The sequence below is a fragment of the Alosa alosa genome, chromosome 11 (genome assembly GCF_017589495.1).
Source record: "Alosa alosa isolate M-15738 ecotype Scorff River chromosome 11, AALO_Geno_1.1, whole genome shotgun sequence".
Taxonomy (NCBI): Eukaryota; Metazoa; Chordata; class Actinopteri; order Clupeiformes; family Clupeidae; genus Alosa; species Alosa alosa.
In genome coordinates this window covers 33,110,512-33,138,483 of record NC_063199.1, presented here as the reverse complement: position 1 = coordinate 33,138,483, position 27,972 = coordinate 33,110,512, and the positions used below count along the sequence as shown (strand labels likewise).

Here is a 27,972-nt window from a genome sequence, read left to right as displayed (position 1 = left end):
ATCCAGAGCTTTATATATCCAGAGCTGTATATATCTAGAGCTGTATATATCCAGAGCTGTAGTACATTCTTGTTTCAGCGAGTTGTAGCTGATGGAGTTGCATAGGATCTAGAGACAGAGATAGGTTAGGCTGTTAGGCCAAAATAAAGTAACAGTACCTTTCCGCTTTCTACAACAGAAAAGGGGCAAAGGAAAACTGTCATTTTGGTGTACAGTAATATTCCATATTACACCTAAATAAAGTAACAATATATTTCTGTAACAAATAAAATAATGAAATGGGTTGTTATTGGAATACAGTAATATCATTGCATTAAACTTGTTCATCACCAAGGAGCAAATTAATACAAACATCATATCTGTAAGCACCACAAATTACAAAGTGTGTACTGTGTAGCATAGTAACTATAACGGTTGGGTAAAAGACAAGTTATGAATGAACTAAACTTCATTAAATGAAGACATCTCATATTACAATATTATAATATGAGGGGGTAGTGGCACAGAGAATGGTAAACATGGTCAGTTTGTGGTTGCAGAGGGTTGTTCTTGGCCAGATGTGGCCGACTCCATGATAAAGAATGCTATCGTAAGTTTGAACTGGATACAGCTGACGGTTCATTTCCCCATACTGCACAAGTCACATAAGCTTTGTATAGTCCTTGCACTTCAGCTATAAACCAGCTGAGAACATCACTGTCAGTAGAAACATTCTTTCACCAGCTGAGGCCCAGAAAGAAAGGACGAAAGAAAAGCTCCAGTGAGGGGAAGAGTGAGAGTTTGGACAGTTGGGTTTACTGACGTCTGTTCCTTCAGCCGAGCCCATCCATCTTCCACAGCGAGAACTCCCAACTCGAAAAGGGGTCCACTCGTCAAGCTCCCCCTGAAGACACCTGCTGGCACTCCAGGGGAGCTCTCAGAGTTTTCAGCAGAGGGATGACTTGGAGCATTGTGTGTGTTTGTGGTTTTGCCATCACGTAAACAATGTTAGTTGAGGTTCTACTCTACAGCTACAGAACCCACAGACGTTCTTGACTGTGGTGGCGTCGGTGGAGGAGGAAAAGTATGACAACATCCCTCCGTGACGTCTCACTCCTGCAGGCTGATCTGGAGAGAGGAAGTCCCCGTATGGCTCTTATTCCAGAACAGGACTCCTGATGGGAGCTCAGACAAAGCCAGGTTTCATGGACGCACTACGGCACCGTGGGCAACCTTTAGTTCCGTTCGTCTGTAGGCACCTAGAGAGGAAAAAGAAGACAAGACATGTTAATCAGGGCTGTAATAATTTGATATACGAACTTCATATGAGTCAAGAATTCTAAAAAAGAGCGAACAGACCTGAGCTTTAAAAGCAAGTAAAAGGTACATTACAGAAAACCACTTTGTGAAGGAGAGATCTGTGGCATCTCTGGCCGACAATAGGTCGGCCCGGGTTGGTATTCTGAACCTGCCGTTGCAAGCCCATGTCGCTTTGGATAACAGCAGCTGCTAAATACCAGTAACTGTACAATACTTCAGAAGGATTTGATAAGAATTGAATCCACAACTTTCAGGCTACTGCACGCTAGCCCAGCTCCTTAACCACTACACTTCCCCCGCCCATAATGTAGTTCCTCCAGCCACAGTTCCTATAACCATTTATAGAAATAAATGCTTTATTTGCCGTATCTAGTAAGAGTGCATCCACTAAGTGCTCCACAGCAGACCAGTCCACCTCCTCCCAGGCCCTTACTTTAGGTGGTAGACCTCCCCCCAGGCCCTTACTTTAGGTGGTAGACCTCCCCCCAGGCCCTTACTTGAGGTGGTAGACGTGGGAGCAGGGCAGGGCCTGCAGCTGCTGGTTCCTCTCTCCGATGGACTCTCCGCACATGCCACAGTAGAGTTCCAGCTCCTCCACGTGCTGCAGGAACTTCACCACCTGCTCCCTCAGCTCGTCCTGCTGCTCGCGGCCCCGGTAGATGCCCTCACGCAGAGAGTGCGTTTTCAACACAATCAGCTGCAACAGCGGAGCGGAGGGAGAGAGTGGCTCAAATTAGCGGAGGGAGAGAGTGGCTCAAATTAGCGGGGGGAGATGGCAACAATGGCAACGTGAACATGCTAACAGCACTATCCGTTGGAGAGTGAGAGGAGTGAACATGCTAACAGCACTATCCGTTGGAGAGTGAGAGGAGTGGTTGGGGAGTGAGAGGAGTGGTTGGGGAGTGAGAAGAGTGGTTAGCAAAAAATAAACTTCAGGCAACAACGCCAACATGAATGTGTTAGAATGTAAACTGGACTTCAGTGAAACTCCACAGCTACACACAGACATGTTTATGTTTAGTGAGTCATGATCCGTTGATGATGGATCCCCTTACAAAGAGAATGTGTGTTCAACATGTTGAACTGTACAATGACAATAGTATTTAACATCTAACCTCAGGCAACAACGCTAAAATGAAACAGTCAGAATGTAAACAGCACTAGCCTACTGTGAAGCTCTTCAGCACCTCCACACACATGCTGTGTATGTGTGAATGTCAATGTCAATGATCATAGATGCCAATAAAAGTTGGCATCATCGTTCACATAACATCACATACAGTAAAAGACACAAATTATGGCCACACATTGAATGAAGACATTCATTGTGATTATGATTCACAAAACACACTTGACAGTTGACAGCTACTATCAACATACACTGTGATCACAGTTGACCTTGGTGGGTTAAGAGGTCTACAGCTGAACATATGAGAGGTCTACAGCTCAACACATGAGAGGTCTCCAGCTCAACACATGTTCTAAAGGTCTACAGCTTAACATGTGAGAACACATGAGAGGTCTCTAGCTGAACACATGAGAGGTCTCCAGCTGTCCTAAAGTGCAGCATAAGCTCTTAGAGTATGATTTGTACCTACTGTAGCTGCTCGAATCTCATTTTGGTTGTCGTCTCATACACTCCGACCCGCAGTAGTCCAAAATGTAACACTGGTCTGTAGCTGTTATCTAGATCAGTGGTTCTTAACTGGTCTTGCTTTGGGACCTACAATTTCACATGTTCATTAAGTATGTGTGGTTATATATATATATATATATATATATATATATATATATATATATATACAATTTCACATGTATATATATATATATACATATATATATATATATTAATTATTATTATTGTTATTTATTTATTTATTTATTTACGATCAATCCAACGGATACGGTGAGACATCCAAAGTGCCTGTATGTTTGGAACATGCTGATGTTTGGCATTACATTTGTGAAGTCTTCAACTCCTGATGTCATCTTTCACAGTACTCACAGGTTTGTCTTTGACAGGGGTGTTTTGTCTCCATGTGCCTTTTTCTTAGCCTAGAAATCTAGACGAACCCTAGCGGCAGCATATTAGATTTGCTTCCAGGGCTAGTCTAGCAACTCTCCGTTGGCTTGTGAGCTCGAAAAATTTAACTTCTATCAGGCTAATCAAATCGTGTATAGAGTCGTTAGGCCGGCTTAACATAATGATTGATGGCAGAGTTGCAACGGTTTGGCTTGAATTCAAAGAAGATGGATGTTGCTGTTGGCGAACAGTGTGACACGAGTTAAGCTTTTTTTAAGTTGGCAAAAGTTTGAACTAGCCCACTAGCTCCAAAACGCATGGGACTCATAGCGCTGTCCTATTGAGTGCAGAGGGAATTTGAAAGACAACCGATTATCCCGCCCCTCCGACTGAGCACTGCGAACGGTGAGTGCCCAGACCCTACATTTTAATGTGGGTCTGGCTCGTCAGGCTACCTTTTTCTCTCTTGTGCCAGCAATTCAGTGAACACCGCACACTAGGGTTTCTGTTCAATTTTGTGTCAATATAATTGAATCCATATCTTACTTGTAACATTCAGGGTCTTCAGGTACAGGGGCAGCATGTTCATCATACTGAATATAGCAATCTAATAACTTAAGCTCCATAAAAAACAGATTTTTCTACAAATTATGTACATGAGAATTTTAGATAAAGGTGTTTTGATGGTGTTTTGGAAAATGGAAGTCTGATAAAGGTCAACTTTTACATGTCTAACCAGTTTCTGGAACATTAGGTAATGTGACGTGACAATGACGTCTGGTGTGATAAAAGGTGAAAGATCTTTCCAAAACAGACAACTGGCATTGCAGCACTAATGCACAACTTATGACAGCTAAGTGGTTCGGAGGTGTGACTTGCCAATGACCAATGAAAACACACAACGTGACATCATGGCAACAAAGCATGACAGACAAGCAGGTTTACAAGAGAGCGTGTATTGAGGTGTCTAACCTAGCGTTCATGGGCATCGGAAAAAACTTTTTCCCAGTGAAAACGTCATCATTCCACATCATTCACGTCATGTAATGTGTGAGTCGGAGGTCAGAAACTGGGGCTAGATTGATGTAAATTTTTCCGTTTTTGTCACTTGAAAGCTGCATATCTTTCTTTCACAAGCGTCTTACACTATATTTTAAGCAAATACAGTTGTTTATTTAGGATTAGTGAGTGTATGTTTAAACCTTTGTGGCATCCGTGTTTGTCACACATTCCGACGGCAAAGCACATGAACGCTCGCTGTAGGAAAAACAAAGTAATCACGGGGGCGGTCCTTGTCATTCCCAGGTGCCATGAATGCACCATAATAGTAGCCTACCTTATTCCCCACTGATTCTGCCACATCTTCTGCTCTCTGCAATGAGTCCAGAGCCTGAAGAAAAAACATTGCAGAAACATCAGCAAATTCTTTGCACTATGTTAAAATGATAAACCAGTATCTATTGGAAAGACTGCTAAAAGGCAGAGGATCTAGGTACACTGTAAAAAAATAAAAGTAATGGTTACTTGAAAAAAGGGTGGTCCTTAGTAAACAAAAACTTTCTCTTTTCAGTTATGTTTACTTGATGTCTACAAGTAATGTAGAAGTTATCCTTACTTTAAGACTTTAAAGTTCTGGTTAGCTCCAACCTTACTTCATGCCCCTCAAGTAAAGCTTACCTACTGTTAACGAAGTTACCTTTACTTTGAGTTGTAAAGGGTACTTTTATGTTGATAGTAAAGTGCAGCCATGAATGCACCATACAGAATAGTGAACCATATAGACATATATGCAACAGCATACAGCCATGTGCAGTGGTAACAGCACTGTAGTGCAGAAACAGAAACATTATAACAGTAGTAAGAATATGTGTATGTGCAGGATGAATAATGAAGAGCAGTAGAAAATGGAATGGCTATATGTAATTACAGTATGTACATTTGTAAATAAACAGAACACACTGACGGGGTGGGTGTCCCCCAAGGAGGCATGGGTTGCGGGGTCATGGTGGGACACCCCAACAGGGGCACAGGCAAGGGAGGCATTCTGTGAGGAACCATCTTCTGCTGGTTTAAAAAAGAGACTATCTGTGCAACTTACCCAGGAGAGAGGGCAAAATGAACAGTCTGTGGTTGAGGTGAGCCTGATGCTCCAGAGACCTAATTAATACCAAGTTAAGCTAAAAACTTTATCTTGACATTCTGTAACCTCCATGTTTCAATCAGTAGTGTTTGAGCAACTGACCTCTTTCCCTCACATCCAAACAAGCACAACTTACAAATTGCTCTGCATTTTCAGTTTTTCAACTCGCATACTGACATTTATTTTAATAATAGAATTTAAAATGTCAACTGGAATTATATGATGCCATCAAATCCCCACACACTGCAACCTAAGTCCTCTTGCTAAATCAATAAACGAAGATTTTAGATAAAAGACCATGGCTTTCTCAGTCAGTAAGGTTATGAGTCCAATTATCCTAATTGTTTTATCAATACAGTAGGAATATCGCGCAAAATTCTTTGCACTATGTTGAAAAATGATAAACCAGTATCTATTGAAGAAAGACTGCAAAAAAGGCAGACCCCAGGATCTGTATAAACAAAGGGGTAGAAATGCACAGGCCAAAAAACATTTTCAGTTGACTACTTTATTGATGACAGTTTTTGCTGGCACCTTCTTTTTATCTGATGAAGGGCTTACGCCTGAAACATCATCAATGAAATAGTCAGCACATGGAGACCCCATTGTTGCAAAGTGTGCGTAAGCACTCTTCTATTGTTTCTTAACTCATTGAGTGCACCTTTTCTTTATCCATGCAACGAAATAGTTGAGTGCCAAAAAGTGCCTTTTCCGTGCCAAAACGTGAATATTACGTTTTTAGCTTTTATTTTTTTTTAAATTTCTAAACTAGACACTCTAACACACCTTATATGTGATTTTGGGAACTCTGCGATGAATGGAAATTAAATGACGATCGAAAACTCATGAAAACGCACAATCTGGACATTTTATCATAACTTGGTTGCCGCTTTGGGTCGAATCAGTGACGCATGCACGTCATCTCAAAACCAGGCCATTTTCGTGGGTCTATCACTAGGTGGCAGTCTCGCCAGGTGATCACTTCCCGGAAAGTTTACAGGCAACACTTAATATTTCATGAAAGACGTTATATCTCCATGTCTAGAAAAAAAAACAGCGATTTTGATGAAAACTAGCCACTGTTTAGCTTGGGATTTCTCAGGAACAGAGGCGTGTAGAAATACACGGTTTGCATCCACTGAGAGCTTAAAGTCTCACCTTTCAAACGAGCCATTGTATGTATTCATAGCTATAACACAGAAGATGCTGTGGCTGTACAAAAATCATCAACAATGGTCTAGATTGCTGGCACTCTAGGACAAAGCTTCCGAAAACAGCTTGGCATTCAATGAGTTAAGGCAGAGGATGTGCTAGCGGATGTGCTATGGCAGAGGATGTGCTAACCTTTAAGGCAGAGGATGTGCTAACCTTGTCTAGTTCCTTCTGCAGGATCCAGCACTTGCCCACGTTCAGGTAGATGGTTGCCTGTCCCAGCCTGTTACCAATGTCGATCATGATGCACATGGAGGACTCGTATCTAGGAAATGCCCTCTGAAGGATAAAATCATCAACAGCAAAATCATACAGTATTTCCAAGTTACAGTAATAAACAGGAACAGAAGCTGTTGCATAGTTAGCTTCTCTTTTCTTTACTAATTTAAAGGAGATATGCCATACACTTTTCAATTGTTTTATAACCTTCCCTGAAAAGAAAAAGTTTTTTTTTTTTTTTTATTATTATTATTATTATTATTGAATATATGCCTTGGATTTTTTTGTCTTGTTCTAGCATGTTGTTCTAGCATAGGCCTACTCTAAAAACCTTATAGGTTGATTTTGCGGCAGTGCTTTTATTTTGATATTAAAATAGGGTGACCACCCGTCCCGCGTAGCGCGTGAGCGCACAGCGTTTGAAGCCATATTCATGCGTCCCGCAAATTGAGACTGTGTCACGCATAATCAATGCTTGCTCAAAAAAAATTTGGTCGCTCTATATCCTGCAGCCGGTTGCACGGAAGTTCCATCTTAGCTCAGTTCTAACGTAAACTGGCACGTTGAAGTTTACGAGCTACTAAAATGTATCGGGTTGCACCAAATTGAATAGTTTCAACGTAACACCAGAGAATCCGTAGACGGGCTCTGGTAACACAAGTTATGACTTAAATTACACCCCCCCTCTCCCTAGGTGTAAGGTCCGTCGTAGGTAATTTGTTAACATGGTTTTCTCATTTAAATTGTGGGGATGTTAAATTTAACAAAGTATAGGCCTAAATCGAGAAGAGCATTTACTGCCTGAAATATCTATTTTGTTTACCACGCCGGAGGGTTATAGTGCTGGCCTGATGGGTCGCCTATTTACACCGTTTATTTGAAATTAAAATTCCACTGGATCGGTTGTGTACGCAGCCTTACAACACCAATTATGTCACACATTTTATTTAGCTAGCGTTTCTATGAGCAGTGTTTGAATGATGTATATTCACTGGAAATCATAAGGACCTACAAACAGGCTACCAAACATCTACCTATATACCACTCAAAGCATACATTTCATTGCTGTGGATTGATGTTATCAGATATTTCATTAGCCATAGGCCTACTTGCAAGACGTTACCGTTACCTTCACTAACGTTAACGTTATCCACTGCGGTATAGCGTACGTTAGGCCAAGTGGTGGCTGAAATGTTAGGCTACCCAGAACACTGAACAGTTTTTCCCCCGCCTGCCTTTACTAACATGCAAGTTTATCCTTCCTCCCCTTTATCGTTTTTTACAGCTGCTTCTTTACATTATAATTTATTTAAAGTGAATAAATTGTAATGAGAAATAAATAAAATTAAATAGGCCTAGCTAAAGTAAATCGTAAGTGGAAGTGCTTCTGTCAATTCACTGAATGTTTAAAGTATTATGAATCTTTATTTAGAAAATACACATTGGTTGGCCTATTCATGATACATCAGCAATTACACATGTTTAGGGGAGGGCATTATTAATATACCATGTACGGTGGATATGTGCTAGAAATGGGTAGGCCTAAACCACTATCAGTGAGTCTGCCCGTGAGGTGGGGGCACCACTGCGCCAGGCAGTGTCCCACATTGTCCCTCAGAAACATACCCCTTGTCCCCCCTTGGGATTATTAGCAGGTGGTCACCCTATATTAAAATCATTCATAATTGGCTTCATTCTGATTGGACAATGTATTAAGGAGTCTTCCAGGTGTATTGCTAGATTTCTGATTGCTATTTCTAAATGTTATTGATTCAGATTGCTAGAAGCAGTTAAATCAGAGACTTTCTAATGAGGAGACACAGCATTCAAAAAATCCTCCATAAAAATGCATGGGGTTAGTTTGTAACGCCAATATGGCAGTTGTCTACGCATATCACACCCCTTCTGTGGCAAAACGTCGACATGTGAATACAGTGAGCCAATCATGTGCTGTGTTGTGAATACATTGAGCCAATAATGCGGTGTGTTGTGAAGACATGTGCCAATCATGTGTTGTGATCTCACTGCTGGAGCAAGATTGGTGTTGTGAAGCCTTGCGCACGCGCATTTCTGCCGAAACGGATGCCCGATGAGTGCCCAAAAAGCGTTGCAATATGGCTGCCGAGTGGAGGGACTTGCCTAAAAGGACTTTGGTTCAATGTTAAAGGGGTGGTTCAGGATTTTGGACATAAGACCTTATTTCCAAGTAAGCAAGTGTGATATTTATCAGTGGAGACCGTTTTCAGCACGTTTCATCCAGTCCTTCTAATTGCAGAGTTAGTGAGGTGCTAGGCTAGCGCAAGTCAACGGTATGTGCTAGCCTGCCACTAAAGACAGTCTTACCCACTCCAAAGTACACCTGAGGCAAATTCCAGACAATCGATGTAAATGTCTGTGTTGATAGAATAGTGTAAGAAATACAACTACCCTTGCATCACGTTGCAATAGTTATACTTTTGGTCCCTAAAGTTGTTAGTAGTCATTTTGCAACTCAGCGGTGGACTGATATTACCAAGGCTACTACTAGGTATCCCCATTGGAGTGCGCTTTACTGTTTACTTTTCGCGCAGTACTACTAACCGAGCAAGTATAATTCCGCGCTGCTAAGAAACTAGTCCCTCAAAATGTAATGCGATCGTTGAAATGCAAGGATAGAATAACGTTAGAAATAACATTGTCAATACAGACATTTACATCGATAGTCTGGCGTTATAATTTATTTGCCTCGGGTGTACTTTGCAGTGGGTAAGACTGTCTTTAGTGGCAGGCTAGCACATACCGTTGACTTGCGCTAGCCTAGCACCTGCGAACTCTGCAATTAGAAGGACTGGATGAAACGTGTTGAAAACGGTCTCCACTGATAAATATCACACTTGCTTACTTGGAAATGAGGTCCTATGTCCAAAATCCTGAACCACCCCTTTAACTCGGGAGGGATCATGATAAATGAGAGCAGTTTCTATGTAGAAACCATGCACTTTTCTAATTGGCCCATGCTCTATGATCAATTCCTTTCTATAGCCATTACAGGCAGGTAAGGGAACAGTCCACTTTGAAAAGCCTGGTACGTCCCCAACATATCTTTTTTCAAAGACTCCTTTAACTCCTTTCATAGTTAAAACTAACAAGAGTAATAAGACTAACAAGTCCTAATATTATTTTATCTCCAGTCGTTTAGATTACTGTAACGCACTCTATGCTGGTCTAACAAAACAGATGCTAAACAAACTTCAACTTATCCAAAATGCAGCTGCTAGAATACTCACTAGAACACCCGATTCTTAAATCACTTCACTGGCTCCCAGTTAAACAAAGAATTGATTTCAAAAATTCTTCTTGTTTTTAAGTCAGTAAGCGGCCTTGCCCCACCCTATATTTCTGATATATCTTTTTATGATCCTACCCGTCACTTAAGGTCCTCTAGTAAATGTCTCCTCACAATCCCCAGAATCAACACTAAGGCTGCACATGGTGCCTTCAGTTACTGTGCCCCAATCCTCTGGAATAGCCTACCTCTGGAATTAAGGTCATCACAATCAATTCTCGCTTTTAAAAAGGGACTTAAAACTTATTTATTTTATTTAGCTTTTAATTCATGACTACAGGTCTCTGCTTTTAAAACACTCCATGTTGTTGTTATTATTATTATTATTATTATCTATTAACTTTCTTTTTGTTTTTTTTTTTTTTTTTTTTTGCTAAGCGTGTTTTTTATTTTAGATAATTTAATGACAACTGACCATTCTCCACCAAAGCACATTGTGTCTATGTATGCCATATGAAATGTGCTATATAAATAAACTGACTTGACTTGACTAATACACATTTAAAGAGTTGTCATTTTAACAGACCTTTGTCCAGCAAGCAGTGTATTATAAATAAGACAATTCTACAGTATCCAATTACAAAGGCCTCAGGCTCCTCAGGGATGTAGGACTCCTCAGGGATACCAGGCAGCTGGCTAGGAGAAGTCTGTACAAGTTAATTACCAAATGGAACACAAGCTATTGCCAATGGGCACAAAAGGAGGAGGTAATCGACTTGTACAGAGTGATTTACTTTGATGTAGCAAAGCTGCCTCCAATGGCTACGCTATATGCTATTTAGTTGCCCCCAATGGCTACGCTATATGCTATTTAGTTGCCCCCAATGACTACGCTATATGCTATTTAGCTGTAAATGCAGTCTTCCTCAATACTGCACCAATCCATATCACTTTGATCCCCAACACTCATTACCATCCAAAAATAGACCCTAAGTTGTTCTTAGACAGGAGTTGTCCTTTTAATGACAATGAATTTCTATTCCGGGACAAGTTTTCCTCCTGTAATGAGCGGAAGCAAGACTTACATCCGCGTCATTTCTGCAGCGGTGGATGTCAGCAAAGTTCAGCAAGCACAGAGCCTGCAGTGGTCGATCCTCGTGCTGAAGGGCAATCTTCATGGACTCCTGAGGGGGAAATCAAACGTCTTCATTTCTTTGATGCGTTCACAGCACAGACACATAGACTTTCTTAATCCACATGATAATCCACATCAGTTTGACATGCTTTAGTAAAGGCTTTCATCAATGAGCCTCTAATGGACCAACAAAAATGCTGTGTGTGTGTTTGTGTGTGCTAGAACAGCGGCTAGAATAGAAAGATCATGTTTGCTACCTATTATGGCATTTCTAAAAATTCCCAACACTGCTTGTACAACAAAATGCCACACTGTGGCTGTGGCTGAGGCATAGAAATGTGCTAAACCCTCGTCACATGGTTGTGAAGATGGAATGCTTCACCATGTTCTCAATGGAGCCACCTCAACATCACCTCCACACCACACTCAAACATGTAGCCTACACACCTCGTCACTCACACACACAAACACAAATTCACTCACGCACACTCAATAGTCACTTGCACATATACACTATACACAAAGATGACTACCACAGACATACATGGAACACACTAAATGGAAACAAACACACACACACACAAACACACGCTATAGTCACTTACACATACATGCACACACACAGGCTTATATACACACTAACCCACAGATCACTAACACCGACACACGCGCACGCACACACACACTCACACTCCAATGCCATGACTTCAATGTATATTTCCTGCTGCATTATTAGAAGAGGTTTAGAACTAAGCCACCATTTCATTATCGCCTCAGTGGTCCAGCTCCTCAGTAGGATGCCCTGGCAGGCCACAGGCATATTTATATCACAGGCTGTGGAGCAGGGCGGTGGGTAGCAGCAGGGGCACCACAAGCCAAAACCATCACCAACCCCACCAACAGCACAGGCCCACACCACCAGCACAGGCTCACAAACACCAACACAGGCCCACACCAACAGCACAGGCTCACAAACACCAGAACCGCTAATAGCAACACCGTTAACACCGAGGGCCCACAAACACCAGCACCGCTAACACCAGCACCGCTAACCCTACAGGCCCAAAAACACCAGAACTGCTAACAGCAACACTGCTAACACCAAGGGCCCACAACCACCAGCTCCACAGGCCCACAAACACCAGCACTGCTAACCCCAGCACCGCTAACCCCACAGGCCCACAGACACCAGCACTGCTAACCCCAGCACCGCTAACCCCACAGGACTACAAACGCCAGCACCGCTAACCCCATAGGCCCACAAACACCAGCACGCTAATACCGTAATTTCCCAACTATTAGCCACGGTTTATACATTGATTTTGCAAAATTTCTTCATCTATGAGGTTAATAAAACACCAGCCACGCTAATACCGGGGGGCAAAATTTCTTCATCTATGAGGTTAATATGTTATTAATATTTTTTTAACTGGCATAAAACACTGTCCTGCGGCTTATACACAATGCGGCTAATACACAGGAAATTACTGTACCACAGGCCTACAAACACCAGCACCACAAATACCAGCACTGCTAACAACACAGGCCTACAAACACCAGTACCGCTAACACCAGAGGCCCACAAACACCAGCACCACGAATACCAGCAGTGCTAACACCACAGGCCCACAAACACCAGCACCACAAATACCAGCACTGCTAACACCATAGGCTCACAAACACCAGCACCACAAATACCAGCACTGCTAACAACACAGGCTCACAATAACCAGCACCAAAAACACCAAGGGCCCACAAACACCAAAACCAATCACATCAGCGTTGCTAGTGCCACAGGCCCACTAACACCAGCACAGATAACAACAGTGTTGCTAATGCCATAGCCAAAATGCCACTAACACCAGCACCGATAACAACAGTGTTGCTAATGCCATAGCCAGAATGCCACTAACACCAGCACCAGTGAGACACCAGGCCCACATGGCCCCCTAAACACATGCCCCCCTAAAAGCAGTGCTACTAACACTAGCAGCAGTGACACCTTCAACATTAACAGCCCACTGAGGCCAGCTAGCACCCCTGAAAAAACAAACAACAAGCAAACAACAGAAGCTGCACTAACACATGCAGCATAAGTAACATCAATGCCACTAAATGTAACATTAGTGCCACAGATATCAGCCCCACCAACACTAACTGTTGACACCAGCACCAATAACACCAACACCACTGACACTAGCCCTTCTATCGTCGGTGCCACTAATACCAACGCCAGCATCACCAGCATCATTAACACCAATGCCTCTACAGTCACACCAGATACACTGAAACTAAAGCCGCTAACACCAGCAGCACTAAAACCAGCTCCATTGACAGCTGCACGTGTTAGTGGTTCAGTTCAGTGGTCCTGGTCCCCCTCAAACCGACCAATCGAAGGGCAGAGGTCAAGGGATCAAAGGGCAGAAAGACGCCGAGGAGACGGTTAACGTGGCAACACTGAGAATAATTACAGCGGATGGCATGCAGACATGCAGATGATGCGGCTAGCAAACTGGGACAGTGGAATGGGGAGAATTAACACACAGGGACCTGTGTGTGTGTGTGTGTGTGTGTGTGGTGTGTATGTGTGTGTGTGGGTGTGTATATAGGTAAGGCACAGAGAGAGAGAACTGGCATTCCAACCTGCCTTGGTCATCATAGCCATTCACTCTGTGAAGCCTTTCAGTTCACTTGACACTTGTAACTGTACTGTATGTATGAGATTAGCTGCTTTGATACTTAAAGGACAACTCCGGTCTAGAACAACCTAGTGTCTACTTTTGGATGGTAACAAGTGCAGACATTGGGGAGCAAAACAACGTTTTGAGTAATTCTAGAATATGCCTTTACAATGAAATAGCATAGCATATAGCCTTGAAATAGCATTTAGCTTGAGCCTTGGAGGCCAGCTCGTTAGAGTCACTATGTCAAAGCAAATAGCTACTTTAAGCCACTGACAAAGCGCAAAATATCATTACACTCCTATGATACTGTGCAGAGGGTCCCTGCAGGCAAAAAGTCATTTTAACTTTATAAGTGTACAGAAAGGGTATAAAATGACTGACTAGTTGGTACCATCTTGCTAGGAGAAGTGTGGAGAAAATGTACAAGTTAATTATCAAATGCAACACAAGCTACTGCCAATGGGCACAAAAGGAGGAGGTAATCGACTTGTACAGTGATTTACTTTGACGTAGCAAAGCTGCCCCCAATGGCTAAGCTATATGCTATTTAGTTGCCCCCAATGGCTAAGCTATATGCTATTTAGCTGCCCCCAATAGCCACGCTATATGCTATTTAGTTGTAAATGCATATTCCAGTCTTCCTCAATACTGCACCAATTAACATAATTTTGATTCCCAACACTTATTACCATCCAAAAATAGACCCTAAGTTGTTCTTAAACAGGAATCTGAATCTGGAGTTGTCCTTTTAATGACAATGAATTTCTATTCCGGGACAAGTTTTCCACCTGTAATGATCTCCGTGATGGACCAAAATGCTCATTGTCATTCTTATCCAATCATTTACCAAGAACCAGACACAACAGCCAATCAACACCCAAAGATCCTCTCTCTCTTCCTGGTCTGCAGTGCATTGTGATCACAGGCCCCCTGAGGAAACCTTCCTTCGGCCACACACTGACGTCACACACTGAGGCCACACGCTGAGGTCACACACTGTGCTTTACCTCACAGCACTCCATGGCGTCAGGCAGGCGGTCCAGTTTCCGGTAGGCCACAGACATGTGGTACTGGCTCATGGCCCGGTACTTCAGACTCCAGCCCTTGCCGTAGTCGTTCACCAGCTCTGCCGCTTTACAAGGAAAGAAGAGGGCCTTCTCGTAATCCTACAGGGAGACACAGAGAGAGATTATCTGTTTTGTCCCTGTTAGATTCCATGCTCCAACTGTTTAATTTAAGAAGGGGGGGGGTGGAAGAGAGAGAGGCAGGGAGAGGAAAAGACAAGACAGAGAGACAGAAGAGAAAGAGAGAGAGGGGGGACAGACAAACTCACAGCCATCTGCCATCCATAGATCAAGAGGGATTAACATAAATTGTATCCTTTTTTAGTTTGAAACTTTTCTTAAGAGCCAAGCATCCACAGCCACATACCACGAGAATGATTCCTGTGTGATTATTCAATGAACTCCGACTGGCATTCTACATGCATGACTCTGGTATACCGAATAGCACGCAGATGATGTTATACTAGTTTGGCTTCACTCACATGTCGGTAGTAAAACTAGACAAGGGCGGAGAGTATAGTCTATATTTCGTCAAGGGCTTGTGTAACATATGAGAGCATTCTCGGCATGCCGCCTCTGGCCAGACCAAACACATTGTCTCATCCACAGAGGCCAGGGGATTACTGTCTACAAATCTACAGTGTCAAGGTGAGTACAAAGGCCTATATCACGACTAGCGTCACTCCTTCTCATTTTATTCTGACATGCTAACAATGTGTGCTAGCAATGATGCAAGTTGATCAGTTGATCTTGACACTGGATGAGAATATGAAATACTTGTGAGGTGCTCTAGTGTGTGTGTGTGTGTGTGTGTGTGTGTGTGTGATGATGTGATAATGTAAATATGCACATGTTGCATGCTGTATGACATGCATGAGAAGTATGCACCAATCCACAAGGTTTGTGTTGCCCAAAAAAAGTTAAGGTTACTCAATAGTGCTTCGATGATTATGTAGGTAACGGCAAAAACTAGTTCATATGGACTCTGGAATCCTCAGACAAGGAACCTCTAGCAACATTACAGTCACAATGTTCTAAAGGTCTAACATCAATATGACCAATAATTACTCTTTTTCTCTGCCAACATCTCTCTGTACTTTCAACGGAACTTACTGCACAGCGAGTAGAAAATGTAAAAACATGATCACAGATTGCATTGATGACACCCATCGCTCCATCCTACCTTGAGAGCGACATAGAAGCTTGTAAAAACATGATCACAGATTGCATTGATGACCCCCATCGCTCCATCCTACCTTGAGAGCGACATAGAAGCTTGTAAAAACATGATCACAGATTGCATTGATGACCCCCATCGCTCCATCCTACCTTGAGAGAGCCACATAGAAGCTTGTAAAACATGATCACAGATTGCATTGATGACCCCCATCGCTCCATCCTACCTTGAGAGCGACATAGAAGCTTGTAAAAACATGATCACAGATTGCATTGATGACCCCCATCGCTCCATCCTACCTTGAGAGCGACATAGAAGCTTGTAAAAACATGATCACAGATTGCATTGATGACCCCCATCGCTCCATCCTACCTTGAGAGCGACATAGAAGCTCCCCAGACTGCAGCAGACCCTGCACTCCAGCATCTTGTCGTCGTTGTTGTGCGCATAGCGCAGGGCCTTCTCGTAGCTCTCCAGGGCCTTCTGGAAGCAGCTGAGGCCCAGGTAAGCGTTGCCCATGCTCAGGCACACCTGACCATTGAGCTGCAGGCTCACCGTGGTGCCCTGCATGTTCAGGCAGGTCTTGCAGTAGGAGATGGTGTTCTGGTAGTCACACAGCTTCTCGTTGCTGCGTGCCAAATTCAGGTATCCTTCCGTCAGGTAGTCGGGGTCCTCCATGTCTCTGGCGGTGTCGATCTGTGCCAGAGCATACTGAGGGAAGAGGTTTTGGAGTTGTGTGAAAGAGAATGGGAGTGCTTGTGCATGTAGTCTTTGGATATCATTCAGTGAGCAATGGCCGTGATGAGAAAGAGTAGTGCCAAGTGTAATTTATGAGCCTTCATATCTGAAGCCAGCGCTACCTCTCGATGAATGCACATTCGAGAAAGAACTGCACTGAACTGAACAGAATTTTCAACTCTTGTTCTAACATAAATGCCAAGCAACTTGTGTGTCTTGCTGGTATTCGGTAAGTATTGTGGGCATGCTAATTTGCTAATTAAGTCCTCAGCACATGGAAAGAGGAAGGGTTTCAATGAGTAAGGAGGTTTGTGTCAACAGCACACTCAGTAGCACAGATCGGGTTGCAGGTGGGTCCCCATACCCCCTTTCCTACGGAAGCTACAAATTATATTTGTTCCTGAAGATTCAGTGGCCAGCTAACTCAGGCAGCTTTGGGTGAACGTCCAAGGTTGCTCTGTAGACTCAGCCAACGTATTTGTGTGTTATGTTGATTAATCACCATAAGCTTACTTTTCCTGGTGGTGAGTAAAAGGCAGCAACACAGAGCCTCCACCTTTTCCAATAAACTGTTCTGCTGCCTGCCTGCAACTGTATTAGAAAATCAAATAGTCACGTTTCTTCAGATGCCCAATGACATTGTTTACCTTGTTGCTATACAATAGTAAAAGAAAATAGACGTCACCTCCGCATACCAAATCAGAGAGGAACAAATAACACCTTGAGTATGGATTACACTACGTAGTTTATGTTTCCACAGCCCAGGATCATTCTACAAGCCTTCAGTAATTTGTGCACAGGGGCAGCTCTATTGCATAATGCATGTACCAGGGAAGTTCTCCAGAGAACCCCACTTCACAGCCAATCTGACTGGACTGATTCGTAGCATGACAAGTGCCTACCTTTAGCATCTCCTTGTACATTCCAAACTCTGAGTGCGCGGTGATCAGACAGCCCAACACACGAAACTTCCCTCCGGGGTCTGTGTTCTTCTCCAGTACTTTCTTCCACACTTCCAAGGCCTTCTCCCTCTGGTTGGACTGGTACAGTTTCAGACCTTTCTCAATCTGCTGCTTGGCTTGCTCCTGGCCCATGTCTACAAGCTGTCTGAGTAGGGCATGCATCTGCCTCGCCCCGTCCCGCTGCTCAGACCAATTACTACAGGGGGAGGCAGACGACTCCCGCGCCTGGCAGGCCCCTGTGGTGGTGTGAAGAGAACCGTGACGGAACCGGCGGTTCCTGCCCTCTCCCGACGTCTAATCAGAACACCATACTCCCGCCAGCTTGCCACGGTAGGAATCCGTCTCCGTTAAGAGGCGCAGGGTGAAACGCAGAGTGCTGCTGGAGGAATAAAGTCCCAAACGGAGGTGCTGGCAACGGTGTCCCAGAATATCTTCTCCCTCCACACCCCAGCTGAGAGAATGCTGTGTAGCCCTGCCGCCAGGACCCCTCCGCCCCCCCGCAGGCTCTGGCGCTGCTGCAGATGGCCTTGTCACTCTGGACCATGTGTCCCTGCTGGAATCTAAGCACGACCCTCTCAAAAGTCCCCAAGGTCACGACAGGAGCCTCCAGCCCATCCAGCCTCCCCCCTTAGCCCCCCTACACCACCCCTAATTCCCCAGGTTTTACCCACACACGAGGGACCAAACGGCCCTTCAGAGACATCCTACAAAATGAAAGAAAAGTCCAGCGCAGACCTCCCCTGTGGATGTGGACACTTCAGAAACGTGTTTATAAATAGACAGTAGCTATTTCACAACATTGAAGCGGAGCAAGGCAAACTCTCCTCGTGTAGGTTGTAAGTTCCTGTGGGTGGACCTTGTTAAGGCACACATGTGTGACCCCCCCCCCTCGCCCCCCTCCCTCTGTGTCAGCAACTGGTGCCTAGAATAGTCCACAAAGTCTGGCATGTTACTGGACTTAAGTTACAGCCCCACAGCGTCTTCAAGCACATCAATGGGATCGCATCATGGGCCTCACAAGTGTGTCTTTCTCTCTCTTTCCCTCCTCTCTCCTTACCTCCCTCCCTCCTTCCCTCCTCCCTTCCTTGTCCCCTCTCGCCCTGCCTCAAGGATACAAATAGGCTCTTTTTACTGCCTTACCATTCACAAGATAGGTTACCTTTCCAAAGATAAATCTCGGGGGTTGTAGGTCAACTCTTTGTCACAACACAATTCAGTGTAGTGTTGACACAAGGCATTCACTCAGGGCTCGTAAAAAGAAAATACTATTTATGTCAAATATTTCTATAAATCCCTCAGAAATGTGCACTCTCCTTTGAGCAGTTTTTCAATCTCGTAGACAGACACGAGTATAAAAAAAGGAAAGTTATGTATGTCTAATCTGATAATTGTCTGATAATTCCTATACATACTGTACTCCACTAACATAACAAAGATCACTTCTACCAATTTGTTATTGTGTGTTTGTTTTATTAATACTCACAAACAGCCCCAGATCTAAAAATGGAACATTCTCCCTCAGTGTATATGCCTGTATCATAACGAAGATCAGCTTACCAAATCAAACGCTAACCTCAGGTTCCACCAGTCTCCATGTAATGTAATGTTCTACAGATGTCTACCCAGTTCTAATGTAATGTAATGTAATGTAATGTAATGTTCTACAGATGTCTACCCAGTTCTAATGTATTGTAATGTAATGTTCTACAGATGTCTACCCAGTTCTAATGTAATGTAATGTAATGTAATGTAATGTAATGTAATGTTCTACAGATGTCTACACAGTTCTAATGTATTGTAATGTAATGTTCTACAGATGTCTACCCAGGGCAGTCCACCTTTTCCTACCAGCGCTTCCTCTGTTTGTATTGTAACTAACAGATATAATTGTCCCCAAGTCACTAAGTACACCACACACTGTAAGGTAGTGTGTGATTCAAATCCCCCGTCATCTCCAACGCAGGTTAACCAAAAGCCACGTTGCTCCTCTCAGTGCTATTGTACCTGTGATGTTTAACCGCCTAGAAGTATATCACAGGCATACACAGTATATCACCTGTAGCATATCACAGGCATACACAGTATATCACCTGTAGCATATCACAGGCATACACAGTATATCACCTGTAGCATATCACAGGCATACACAGTATATCACCTGTAGCATATCACAGGCATACACAGTATATCACCTGTAGCATATCACAGGCATACACAGTATATCACCTGTAGTATATCACAGGCATACACAGTATATCACCTGTAGCATATCACAGGCATACACAGTATATCACCTGTAGCATATCACAGGCATACACAGTATATCACAGGCATACACAGTATATCACAGGGATACACAGTATATCACAGGGATACAGGGCTCATGAGTCCCCTGAGCACAGGCTAGTGGCCAACATTAATCGGCTTACATCCCTATCGACATGTTTCCCATTATTCACAAACCATATACCGGAAGGTTCATCCACGTCCCACAGAGAGTGAATGCACCAGATGCAGATGGACTAGTACACAAAAGTACACTACCTTGAGGGTGCAGTGATGGCCAAAAGTACACTAACGTTACCCTGTGGGTGCAGTGATGGCCTAACGTTACCCTGAGGGTGCAGTGATGGCAAAAAGTACACTAACGTTACCCTGAGGGGTGCAGTGATGGTCAATGGCACTCGCGAAAAGTGATGGTCACTAATGTTACCCTGAGGGGTGCAGTGATGGCCAAAAGTACACTAACGTTACCCTGAGGGTGCAGTGATGGTCAAAAGTACACTAACGATACCCTGAGGGTGCAGTGATGGTCAAAAGTACACTAACGATACCCTGAGGGTGCAGTGATGGTCAAAAGTACACTAACGTTACCCTGAGGGTGCAGTGATGGTCAAAAGTACACTAACGTTACCCTGAGGGTGCAGTGATGGTCAAAAGTACACTAACGATACCCTGAGGGTGCAGTGATGGTCAAAAGTACACTACACTGCGGGTGCAGTGATGGTCGCTCTTCCTGCTCATCTCTATTGCTGTGGCGTTCCCTGACTGCTGCCAGACACTGCGCTCCTGCATTCCAACCACTAGGGGGCAAAGTAACAACCCCAGATGAAACAACCTGTAATCCCCATAAATCATGAATAACATCAGGAGTGCATTATATGAATGATGAGTGCATGGTCTAAGGAAAACGGTAATGTGGGCAATGTAAGGACGTGGTAAACAAAAGAGCGCTATAGCTTCATTCTCCTATTTATATAGCTTCATTCTCCTAACAATATAAAACTACAGGGTTTATCACTAGACCACATACTGCCCTGAAGAATGCCTTCTACACCTTGAGCGTCACTTGGGAAAGATGTAAACTGAAGCTCTATGATGTGGTGTTGTAAACCAGTTTGGCAACAAACATGTTTAATCACTAAGATTAATATAACCTTCACTCTAATTTGAGCTTGTTGACACCACACATTTAGATTGATGTATCAGGTTGTTTAGCTTTATATACTAGCATGTAATAAACACTATCTAAATAATTACGTATTTAAAAATAAAGGCTGAGGAGTAGCTATTTTAAAATGAATATTCTCTCTTTAATTTGATGGCATATTATTTTGAAATACATGGACAAGTCCAAGACTTTTGTACAGAATTTACAGGATGATGACAATGCAAAAGATAATTCAGAACACATGACTAAGCCTTCATCTGTTTTGTTTAAAAAAAAAATCTTACTTCTAAAGGTAAAATGCTTAAAGGTTAGTTGCCAATCTCACTCAACCATTCTCTTCAACCAGGGTGATGCACACAGTCATGTCCATGATGCACTGAGAACAGAAGATCGGAGCATCTAAGATAAGCACATACTGCAAGTAATCACAATCCCTTTGGTTCCACCTCTCCTTCTGGCTCTTTATGTCAGTTCATTAAGGAGAGGGTGATGATGATGGGAGAGGCCCACATCAGGACGAAGCAGGACATCAAAGTGGCCGTGACGGTGAAACAGATGAGGCAGGTAATTTCCTTACAGCACTTCTGGACAACTGCACCAACCCCTCACATTGATACAGACACCAACATGCTACACGTCAACACCATCTAACACCATCTAACACATTCCACTTGATATGATGACAAGCTTTCACATGACAATGGCAGAGTAAACATAATCTTAAGGGAAAAAATAATAAAGCCATTATACTGTGTGGTCTCAGATGACTCTTTCCCAACTGAAATTGTTCTCACTCCAAACAGCAGAAGACTTATCCGGGTCACTTCAGGAGTAACCACTGATCTCAAAACAGCACGTCACTCTTGCACAGTGTTCCTTAAGAGATTAGTGCAGGGATCAAAACTGGCACCAGTCAAATGCCGGTACATTCCAAATGATGATTTACTACCGAGTGGCTGGTGCATTTGACCAATTGTCTGTCAGTGGCTGGTAGATTCACATTTCAAAAAGATAATTTCGAACCCTGGATCAGTGATTTCTCCTGAACTTACCTGGATAAACCTGTATTGTACCTCCATACACTTCATAGTACACCTCGCAGGACTCCAAAGCAGCGCAAACTCCTGCCCGTCCCTTTCTGTCTGTCTCTGGTTAGTGTCTGCTGAGTGATCACGCCAGCACAAACTGCCAGTTTGTGAGGAGGATCTTGATGCCCTTGATGACGGACACGACGGAGGTGGCCGGGTTGAACTTGAGCGTGTTGGCGTCGCCTTTCTTGCACTTGTCCCTGAACACGTAGATGCAGCCGTTGCAGCCGGCCACCTTCCACAGCGAGGGCACGCAGCTCCAGACCTCAGGGAAGCGCAGACGCGTGAAGCTGTCCAGCAGCGGGTTGTAGCAGACCACCGAGTCGCCCTCGGCCACCACGAAGATCAGGTCCTTGTGTGCCGTGGCATGCATGCGTCCAGCGAAGGGCAGCATGTAGGGCTTGATGTGGCAGCACTGCGTGGCCGTGTCAAAGCACTGGATGAGCCGCGACGGCTTGGTGAAGAAGTCCATGTCGTTCTCCTCGCCGCCCAGCAGGAAGATGGTGCCCGCCAGGTTGACCCCGGCCGCGCCGGACACCGCCGTGTCCAGCTGGCTGGTCTCGGTCCACATGTTGTCGCGCACGGTGTAGTAGATGACGGCGTTGGACAGGATGTCCTGCAGCGTCTTGCCGCCCAGCGAGTAGATGGCGTCCTCGGTGGGCACGGAGACGAGCGCGTGGTGCAGGCGGTCGCGGGGCAGCGGAGCGCAGCGCTCCCAGTCCATGGTCTGCATGTTGCACTTCCACATGCGCCGCGGGATGGACCCCCCGACCACGTACAGGTCGGCGCCGTGTTTGCACGCCGCCGTGATCTGGTGGCACAGGCTGTTCTGGCCGCTGACGCTGATCACGTCGTCCTCGTCGCAGTGCAGGGACACCGCCAGTGAGTGCGTCCGCGTCTCCTCCTTACCGATCAGGTAGATGTGCACGTTCTCCCCGATCTCCTGTGGGGGGGGGGCAGAGGCACAGAACGAGATGAGAAACTTCTCTCTTTATCTCTCTCTCTTCTCATTCACTGGGTACACGAGTGCTTCAGGATGCAAATCAAGTATTTATGAAGTACCGAGGAGCTTCTGTAATCAGCAGTAAGTACTGGTGAACAGAGGGGGTTTAAAGGAAAACTCCAGCAATTTTTCACATAGATCTCTGTTTCTCAAAGTCACATTTGGACGGCATGCATCGGTGCTAACTAGCTCAAGCTGCTCCAGCCAACAGCTAGAACAACAAGGCAGCTACATTGCTACACTCTGGGGGCATGATTTTAAAGATGTTTTCGTATGAACAGTACACAGTGACCTCGAGAGACAGAGATCTATGTGAAAAATAGCCAGAGTTCTCCTTTAACCTGTCTCTGGTTCGTAGCTGGTCCAGATACGATCTGGCGTATGTCCAGATATTCGTCTGGTTATGTGTAGCTATGTCCAGATATCAGTCTGATTATGTGTAGCTATGTCCAGATATTCGTCTGGTTATGTGTAGCTATGTCCAGATATTCTTATCTTCACCTTCAGACTGTCCTGGAGCACACTGGCAAACTCCTCCCTCTCCACCTTGTTGTGGTTTATCCAGGCCTCGATGGCAGATGTCGGATTCTGAGAGCTTGGAACGCCATCTGGAACATGAAATAAGAGAGTCTTGTTATCCAAACAAGGCATGTCACATCAAGTGAATAATGAACAGCAAGATCATCTTCGTTTTCTGTTGGATTAATTGAAAGAGATGCCAGTAATTTCATACAAATTTCATCATATGTTCAACTTGCCTTTGATTATGTCAATGAGAAGCCGCAAGGGGAGGTTCAGAAACTCTTCTGTTTGGTGGAGCTGCAGCAGATGGATTTTTGCACAGTGTTTGGCTGCTGTATAAAGCTCATTATCACTGTGCCTGTCAGCAAGCCACATAACCTGGTGGGCAAAATAACACAACACATAACCAGATATAGGCAAAGTAACACAACACATAAGATATAGGCAAAGTAACACAACACATAACCAGATATAGGCAAAGTAACACAACACATAAGATATAGGCAAAGTAACACAACACATAACCAGATATGGTCATTCAGGGCACAGCTGGAAACAGACAAGACAGAGAGAACTACAATGCCACATCAGAGTCCCCATCTGGGCAGTGTACACACCTGTAAACAGTTTTTGACCTCTACTGTACGCGAGAGAAAGCGTGAGCACTCCTCGAAAAGTGCCGTGAGCTGATACATGTCGGCCATCTCGTAGGTGTCCTGAAGGTCCTCCACCCGGAGTTTGATGGTGCCGTGGTAGATGTAGCCCACGAGCAGCTGGAAAACGGACGCGCTGACGTCTTTGAGTTCGATGTTGCGATCGTGGGTCTCCCGGAGATTGGACGTGAACATGGAGCGGAAAAAACTGCTTTGGGCAGAGAGAACCAGTCGGTGGAGTTGAAACTCTTTGCCGTCGACCAGGACGGTGACATCTGCAAACAGGCCGTCTTCTAAACACAAGTCCATGATGCTTTTCACCACCCGACTGGAGTGAGAGCGGTCGGTAAACGTGTACCCCAGAAAGTAGTTGTCTTCTCCCACTGAGCCCCGACACTCAAACCTCCCTCGTCGCCACCCTCCATAGTGTCTGTAAATAAACCAGAACGATTATTTTATTAATGAACGGTGTGGTTTGTGTAAAGTCGCAAAGAAATGCCCATCATTTCATAATAATCTATTCTAGGCCTTATTCTGACGTCATATCAGATGGCAGTAACAGAGTGGCTTACCAGAAATGTGTGCTCACAAAATCCAAGTAGTTGTCATTCAACTCCAGCAGATGGGTCTGCCAGTCTAAAAACAAGTTTGACGTTTAAAAAGCAGCTATCGTGGATGTCTGGTGACATTTGTTCTACATGCCCCCAACAGCCCTATCAAATCTACCAAGACAATACTGGTGCCTTTGAATTCTAAAGTCCAACGTTATCAATCAAATCTACCAAACGTCAATCCTGTTGCCTATGATGAATTCAGATGACAAACGAACACAGTAGGACGGGCACATTTCTGCGTAATGATGGCCTGTTTTGTTTATAGCGCAAGTGGCGCGCCATTATCACAATGGACTGTTGTATGAGGTTCTCAGATACAAAATGTATATAACTTACCATGTAACGTAAGTCAGGTGTATTTATGTAGGCCTAACGTCAGTTAACTGAAATAAACTGGAAGCATAACTACTAGAAGCCAAGATAGCTAACTTGGTCGCTAACCTGTAACGTTAACTAACTGTTTCAAATAACAGCTTCCTGGCTCCAGCCAAATTAACACATGAACAGCACAACATTGAAAAACGATGTTCCCATTGCATGCTTTCAACGATAAAGTAGAACTGTACCAGGTTCTTTACATGACAAACTGTGCAGTGATGTAGGCTACACGCATAGGCTCTTGCTAAACACGGACATGAAAAAGTAAACACCGCGCTTCCTGGAAGTATTTTTTGGTTTCTCGAGTCACCACCGTGCCTAAAGCCATCTTTCATTGCTGCCACCATGTGTCGGAGGTCTGTCATCACAGGTCCTAAATGCGCAACAGGAATTTTATTTATCAACGTGGTCATTAATGCTCACCAAAGGCCATTTGTGAGCTTAAGTAGAGTAGATAAGGACTGAACCCTTATATAAAGTTACTACAAGTGATGATAGAAAAACATTAATTGTCACAAACATTGAACTAGTCTTACTGTAGGTCTAGACTAACCTATAGGCTATGTGCATTTTTTGCCATATGAAGCAGTTTCCGCAGGTGGAAAACTAAAGTCTATTCGAGCATCCACAGCAGGGACTTGAGATGGAAAGTAATCCAATAAGGGATGGAAAAGGACCGAGAGTAGCCTACTGGCAGCTGCAGCAGTCACGCGACAGTAATATTTTTCCCCGCAAAAATGCAAGCAAAAACGCCGTGGTTTGTAACTGCGTGGCTTTTCTTAGGGTTTGGTGGGCTGAGGGATTTTCGGGACTTGGCAGGTGAGTTGATTTTCTATACCTTTGCTTGTGTTATAATCTCGTAAGAATACTTTGCCTATAGTTAGTGTATGTGTGTAGTATGTGCATTTACTTACGTGGTAGCCTATATTTACTGTTATGTGTACTGTATCTAAAGGTCTTTTTTTTAGCCCTTTGTCAACTTGCCTATTTCTGGATGAATTTATACAGTGCCTCAATCTTAGCCTTATTTTAAAAATGTTCTCACTCATGGCGAATTAAAACCATCTGTGGTATGAAAACCATCATGTAACAAAAAGCATGGCGAGACAAACAAACGATGATCTAAATTATTCTTTACATTGCTTTATTGTAGAAGAAAATATTTCCATCCTACGGTAGCATACACTAAGGCACTTTACAGCTCACCGTTCGGTTCGGTTCAGAGCCAGCTTAGAATACTCTGAATTCCCCTGGCCAGACCTCTACCCGTCCTGCCATAATAAACGGCCCAGCAGATGCTTGTTTTATCACCATCTCAGTCTGTAGGACTTTTCATCGATATGGACCACATTTCTACAGATCCCAAAACAGTGCCTGTGTGCGAGCGTGTGCACTAGTTTCACTTGCCTCTTGTCACTTACTCTTTTGTTATGCGTGTGCTTGTCTTCTGTGTAGCTGTGAGGACATATAGACTACTGGCAGATGCGTCCCCTGGTTACCATGGGGGTGTAAATCCCCAAGGTTTTGTCAAATCTATCAGCGATGCCAATCGGATGTATGAGGTAAGACCTTTGTTGTTACTGTAACACACTCATATGTATTAATGTTAGAGATACAATATGACCCCCCCAGATCGCAGTGCATTCTGGGACAGGCCTGGCCCTGACAGCCTTTCCACCACCTTGAACATACATCATTGAGGGAGGGGTAATATGCCTACTTCAAGACATGAATGCCCACTCATAGAAGTCACCCCTCTGTCTTTAGTTTCTGCTGAGCGGGATGGAGATGGACGCCGACAACAACATGGCTATGCTGGACAGGGAGCTGGCGTCTATGCGCCAGGGTAGGGCCTTCCTGGCCCTCGTCAACGACCACATCCCCAAGACCCTCTCCGGACTAGAGAACATGGCCCACAATCTGGAGGTCCAGGACAAGCCCATTAGCTTGTCCCACTTTGAGACGCTTGTATTGGGGATCGTCTACTCAGCCTACCAGGCCCGACGCCAGCAAAGAGACGTGGAGCAGCAAGCCTGGACCGAAGTCCTGGGCCGCTTGACTAATGTGACGTTTGTTGACCTGCGCAGGACAAATGCAAAGTTTTGAATGGTACAGAGAAGTTAGGGAGGTCAAATATCAATGTAGTTCTGCCTTGAACAGGAAATATATTATGCAATAAAATATTACCTGCTTTTGATAAAGATTGGACTACTAGATCTTTTAACATCTTTACATCTTCCTCTTTTCAATTTTACAACTTATGGTTCCCTGCCCTTCCAACATTACTGGTAATTCAATCTTGTCATCTTCATTTAACCCAACAGATGATGAACAGAATTGATACC

The 27,972-nt window shown here is 44.1% G+C and overlaps 3 protein-coding genes across 4 annotated transcripts; 1 reads left to right on the top strand and 2 right to left on the bottom strand.

Annotated features, from left to right (window-relative positions):
• Positions 1–51: 51 nt before the first annotated feature.
• rapsn (receptor-associated protein of the synapse, 43kD) lies at positions 52–18,355 on the bottom strand. Of its 2 annotated transcripts, XM_048256223.1 has the most exons (8): positions 17,859–18,355; positions 16,591–16,929; positions 14,985–15,143; positions 11,244–11,342; positions 6,831–6,953; positions 4,659–4,712; positions 1,797–1,996; positions 52–1,238 (listed from the first exon to the last, which is right to left on the bottom strand). In XM_048256223.1, exons 1-8 carry the CDS (start codon positions 18,078–18,080, stop codon positions 1,166–1,168), a joined length of 1,269 nt encoding a protein of 422 aa, XP_048112180.1. In that variant the 5' UTR covers positions 18,081–18,355; the 3' UTR covers positions 52–1,165. The 2 variants fall into 2 exon arrangements, with proteins under 2 accessions (XP_048112180.1, XP_048112181.1); XM_048256224.1 differs by lacking the exons at positions 52–1,238; positions 1,797–1,996 and adding an exon at positions 2,663–3,022.
• Positions 18,356–21,487: 3,132 nt separating this feature from the next.
• On the bottom strand, positions 21,488–25,065 carry kbtbd4 (kelch repeat and BTB (POZ) domain containing 4). The gene is given in 5 exon segments (XM_048257503.1): positions 21,488–23,400; positions 23,962–24,068; positions 24,219–24,360; positions 24,600–25,027; positions 25,030–25,065. Coding segments are annotated over 5 exon segments (1,569 nt in total). The 5' UTR covers positions 25,061–25,065; the 3' UTR covers positions 21,488–22,539.
• A 955-nt stretch (positions 25,066–26,020) lies between these two features.
• On the top strand, positions 26,021–27,894 carry LOC125303649 (protein FAM180A). The gene is made up of 3 exons (XM_048257506.1): positions 26,021–26,446; positions 27,083–27,189; positions 27,395–27,894. Exons 1-3 carry the CDS (start codon positions 26,365–26,367, stop codon positions 27,731–27,733), a joined length of 528 nt encoding a protein of 175 aa, XP_048113463.1. The 5' UTR covers positions 26,021–26,364; the 3' UTR covers positions 27,734–27,894.
• Positions 27,895–27,972: the final 78 nt, after the last annotated feature.